The sequence below is a fragment of the Pinus tabuliformis genome, chromosome 5_1 (assembly GCF_031772625.1).
Source record: "Pinus tabuliformis cultivar Carrire ecotype Pingquan chromosome 5_1, CPIR1, whole genome shotgun sequence".
Lineage (NCBI taxonomy): Eukaryota > Viridiplantae > Streptophyta > Pinopsida > Pinales > Pinaceae > Pinus > Pinus tabuliformis.
The window spans coordinates 859,937,160-859,943,130 of NC_142305.1; the positions used below are offsets into that span (position 1 = coordinate 859,937,160).

The 5,971-nt window shown below is 32.9% G+C and overlaps 1 protein-coding gene across 1 annotated transcript; it reads left to right on the top strand.

The window, feature by feature from the left end:
• On the top strand, positions 1 to 903 carry LOC149167558 (uncharacterized). Its single transcript, XM_089430518.1, has one exon. The coding sequence runs from the start codon at positions 1 to 3 to the stop codon at positions 901 to 903; it is 903 nt and encodes a 300-aa protein (XP_089286644.1).
• Positions 904 to 5,971: the final 5,068 nt, after the last annotated feature.

Below are 5,971 nucleotides of genomic sequence, written 5' to 3' on the forward strand. Positions count from 1 at the left end.
ATGATCCTGTTTGCCTGGCTCGTTTTTCATAACCGGAATTTGACGTGGGAAAATTTATTGAAGAGAGGTTGGTTTGGTCCTAATGTTTGTTCTTTATGCAGGGAAGAGGCGGAATCGAACCTCCACATCTTTCTGAAATGCAAGCAGTCAACTCATATATGGCGAGATTTAGAACATGCCTATGGTTTCAAGATTGACAGGCTGGTATCGATTCAGGAGTGGCTTATGGATTGCAGCAAGAAAAAGAAATTTTGGCGCAGAATTGGCATCTTAGCATTATGGTTTATATGGAAAGGGCGAAACTCCTGCATTTTTAATCATTCCAAATTTTCCCCAGCTAAGGTTATCGATCATATTACCGTTTATACTGAATCTTTCCCTCAGGAACCAGCTAAGAGAATAATATCATCCTCAGACAGGCTTTCTTATGTTCGTCCTCATCAGCCTTCTGCCTTTTTTGATGGGGCAGCTCAACAGGGTCAATTCGGATGCAGCTTCTACATATTTATTTCTGAAAGTTCTCAATTCTCTGCTTATTGGCATGGGGGTCAGGGATCTAATAATATGGCGGAAGCTATGGCTCTCTCTGGCCTTCTGAAATTTTGCATATTCCTTGATATTCAGCAGATGGATTTTTATGGTGATTCAAAGCTATGGGTTGATTCGGTTAACCAGAAAAACTGCATTCAGGCTCATCATCTGTCTGGCTGGAGAGATAGGATACAGTTCTATTGGTCCTGCCTGGAGAATTGCTCAATTCAACACATCAATAGGGAAGAAAACAGTACAACAGACGGTCTTTCTAAAAAGGGACTCTTCTCTTCTTCAGAATTTTGGCATCTCGACATTGTATCTGATGATGTCCATTATCAGATATCTGATTTTGCCCTTCCAGATTTGTAAAGAATTTGCATGGCAGCCGTCCTCTCTTTGGAGTTTTTGATATCAGAATTTATCAAAGTCGAATACAGAGTCAATTGTTTTTTTGATATAGGCTTTTTGTTGTTATATACAGAGGGGATCATATCTCTGTTCTTGCACAACAGAGAAAAAATGTATTATTCTGATTTTATATACTTCATATAATATATATCGCTTTTTTCCTTTGAAAAAAAATAATAACAAGAAGAATATAACCTCACTTATACTTTTAATATAACATATATATAAATTATCATTATTTAAAAATAAATTATTACTTTGAGTTGGAGTACTAAAAATTTTAGAATATTTTTTTGACACTGCGTGGATTGTAAATCCAAGACTGTCGATCTATATATATATAAATTAAAATTCATTATAATAAAGAATAATTTTAATTTTAAAAGTGAGAGAATATATTATTGTTTCCTATATAATATAGACATGGTTTTGATTATGAAGTTGTTTATGTTGAACATGATTATTTATTTTGATTATCAAGTTATATTATCATTATTGATATAAAATTAGTCTAGATCTATTTTAATTTTGGATCTACCAGACCAGAAAGATCAAATCTCTTTTCATTCTAAAAGAAATTTACATCTCAAAAGATTTGATTTTGCATTACATTAATTTTATTTTTATTTACAAAACATTACATGACATTAGTTACAATATCTTTACTATATAAAAACATATTTTATAAATAAATATATTTATAAAATTTAATATATATTTAATCAAATTTATTATTATTATTATTAAATAAAATATTTTTAAAACTATAATAAATTTTATTTATAAATAGAAAATTTATTTATAAATAGAAATTTTATTTTATTAATAAAATAAAATTATATATAAAATTTATTTTATTAAATGAATTTCTATCCCCAACATATTATTATACTATAGTATGTTAATAAAATTGATATATGTGTTATAATAGTTTATATATATATATATATATATATATAAAGTTAAGTAGATAAAAATCATCTCTTAAAAAAAGATAATAATAATTTATTTTTAAGGTCATGTTCTCAAATATATTTTATTTTTTATTTCTAAATTAAAACTTTTTATTATCTCAGGATGTCTTCAAAACCGATTTACATAGATAAGCTATATAATGGTGTTTCTTCTTTACATATAGAGGAATTCCCACTACCTCCACAGAAACCATGGGAATCGCCATCTATCCTTTACGGAGAGACTCAATAACCAAGACTGGACATTCTGGTTATATCAAGATAGTAGAAAACATGAGATAAGGCTAAATAAACTATCAAACTTATAGACCATTAGGAGTCCAAGGAAGATATATGAGTTAGGTCCTTTGCACTCAAACTAAGAGGAGTAGGAGTATCAGAATCACATTGAAGATGCCCTTTTACATGGGTCAACCTTGCATCAAGCTTTTCCATAAAGAAACATTGTTTTCTCAACATTATTTTGATATCCTCTAGCAAACAAAACACATTATACCTTTCCACTTGCTTATTCTTCATAACCATACCCAACAGGATCTCCATTTGACAATGTAGTGTAATTGAATTTAGATATTTCTTCCTTCAACACCTAGTATGACTAGGGTTAGGCATCCAGTAGGATAACTCTTCCAATATCTTAGAATCAGAATAATATTTCCTTTCAACGTACACCATAGTTTCCAAATTCTGAATTTCTTGTTGAGTATCAGGTGGAATAATGTTGAAGTATGCCTCAGTAGAGTTTTGGGAAAATATATGGGCCCTATGTTGACCTTGGGAGATGATTCCATCACTACCTCTCATACTGTGCAAACATTTCCTGGGAGGAAATGGTGTGCAGGAGAGGCCCTTTCTTCAAATTCCCACACAAATGGCCACAACCGGGAGTCTGAGGTGTGCGCAAACTTGGAGCATACACACTTATGGCACAATGACTGGTACTAAGCCAATTACCAACACTATAAGTTTTCCACTAGCTCAGACCAAGGAGAAAACCACCCCTGCCAAGCCCACTAAGGTAATAATATCCTCTATTCTTGAGGCCTACAATTTTTTGAGCATTGAGACACAACCACTGGAAAAACCAAAAAAGAGACCCCGAATCTAATGAGAGTTCACATTCCCCATTTATCTTCTTAACTTCGCTGATTCCCTCTATTCTTGATTGATTTTCAAAACTCAAGCCGAACTTATCCCAATTAAGCATGAAACCTTTAAGTCAAACCTCAACAGTAGGGGTTTCAACTCCTTACACCCGCATAGGCTCAAGCCTCTTTCACTCCCCACCGAGATCATATATCTTTCCATCCCTCCAACCTTGATATTAATAGGCATCTGTATTATTGCATGCATTCTCATGCTAGGGATGAGCAACACTCCCTGGCCTTTAATTCCCATCACATCGATAGGGTGGTAGGCTCACCCCACAAGATTCCCCCCTCGATCATTGAACTCACCACCATTGGGGACACTGTCTTAAATATTAAATTGGTGTATGAGATCTCCTTAATTGTGCAGCAAAAGACCTCCCACGTGAAGCAATTTCATTGCAAAAGTCTATTAAGGTGTACATTCTCTACCTTCTATGGACTTGAATTCATGACCTCTTACTAAAAACATATGTTTTTAATTATTAAACTAACTTAAAGTGTAAAATAAATACTATAAATAAATAAAAGTACATTATATTAAGTATAATTAAAAATAAAAGAGAAAAATATTTTTTTAATATATCTATATATATAAATTTTATATTCATATTTAAATAAAATATAAATATATAACTAATTGATATTTTATATTATAAAGAAAAAAAGCATTGTTAAGAAAGGTCAAAACAATGGTTGATTAGTTATCAAGCTCTCAGCACTCATAACGAGTGGACATGATTCAAAACCAAAGGGATTGGATCCTCTTGTGAAGAGTGAGAAGTTTTTATCAAGTGAGTAAAGTTCAATTTCCATAAAGGTCTTTCTCAGGGCCAATGATTTAGGTCCATGAGATCATCTAGAAATAGAAATAGAATATGTGTTTGCATATAAAAAGATTAGATTACATAATAACTTAGCATGTGTACATATTTGATCATTATCCACCTCCATATCTTTTCAATGTGATTGTATCTAAAAATGTTATATTTAATGATCTCTTAACCTATTTACATATAAAGGGATGAATGCTTACTTCCATGCCATAATTTAAATCAAGGGCAATGGGTGTTGGCGAGGAGGGGAAAGAGGGGCTAGGTCATCATGAACCTCAAAAATAAAAACACATGGGATTGATATGGTAACCAATAATGAAGTTGAACGCCTCACAACTTTTTAGGAGATAAATATTCTCTCCTAAAATATAATACATAACAACATAATAATTAAGAATTTGTTTGTTATTATAAATGTCATTCACAACAAAGGAGATAACTCATCTCCTTCTCTCACAAGAAGTATCACTTGAACTAAGACTCTATTAGGACTTTGAAAAGTGGCTCGGTCCATGCGCTCTTCTCAAACAAAACTAAGAATCCCTTTAAATGAGGATCACCTACATGTTAGTGGAAGGTAAGCTATTTTCACTTAATAATATGGATGACGATCAATACACTTTAATTTGTTAAGGTAGTTGATGTATTTGTTTTAATTGTTAATCCCACCATTTGAAAGTCTTTAATAAAGGGAGGCTCCATCTACCCCTATGATAGGTATGAATGAGAATTTGTATGAAAAAAAAGAAAGGATCCTTATCATTTAGAAGAAAAGATAGAACAATTACTTTCTAATTTTAATATACAATGTTGTATAAATAATCTAAAATGTTAAATTTATATTAAAATTTAAAATTTAATGTACAATATCGTATAAATAATGTGGAGTGTTAGGATTCCCTTGAGGCGTAGAATAGATGATGGTGGGGTGTACTATTAAGGAACTCTGTGATGTGAAGGTCACCGGTTCAAAACTCAGTGGGAAAAAATCCAATCATGTTAAACACTGGTGTACCCTAGGACGTGTGCGATCCCTAGGTGATTTTGATGGCTTAGATTCCCCTAGGTCGTGGTTTCTTAAGCCAAAGGTTAAACATGAAACCATCTTAGGAATCACACAACTTAGCATACAAAAATAATGTGGAGTGTTAGGTTTATGTTAAAAATAATAACTATTTTGTTTGTTTGTTAGGTAATGTGAGTCATGAGATGATTAACACGCCTAATTTGTGGCTTGAGTAGTTGCGAACTAGGGGCATCGAAGCCGTCAAAATCACCTAGGAATGTGCATGGTTTTGCACATGGTTTCATGCATGATGTTTTTTCCCATGGTATTTTGTGGATTTGGTCAAGGGAACTACGATTATGTTCTAATCCCTGGTTAATGGATTGGGGATTTATGAATTCTTCGACATGTATATAATGTATTGTAACATTGAAAGAAATATAATGAAATATCAATATGGTTTTCTTGGTTTTGGGTTCTAGGAGCCCTGGATTAGAACATAACTACAGTTACCTTAACCAGATCCACAAAATACCATGGGAAAAACCATCATGCATAAAACCATGGGTGGGTCCACCCAAAAAAAATAAAATCCAAACCCCCAATTGGAGGGTTTTTTTCCCCCTGTGATCCCCCTGCTGCGCTGAACACAACATAAAAACACCTACAACTACTCATGCAAATAATATAACACATACCCAACATTATCCCACTTGTTTTCTTCTTTGCACACAAGGTTTCGCAGGAGTACACAATCATTAGTCCTACACCAATAAAACTTCTCAGTGTTCACAGAAGTTGCCAATGCATCTACAATGTTCTTCAAAGTGTCCACCTTTACCAGGAACACCTTTTTGTATTCAACCATATCCCTCACCAAGTGATATTGAACTTCAATATGATTTGTCTTTGAATGATAAGCAAGGTTATTTGCCAAGAAAATTACACTTTTGGATATCAAAATCTATCCTTATAGTTCGTTCTACCAACCTCACACCTAAACACAATATTTTCAACCAAACTACTTCCTTTCTTGCATGAGTGGCTACCATGTATTCAACTTCT

What these genes read in the sequence shown, in the direction of transcription:
- LOC149167558 (XM_089430518.1), top strand. Translation starts at nt 1, where the DNA reads ATGATCCTGTTTGCCTGGCTCGTTTTTCATAACCGGAATTTGACGTGG.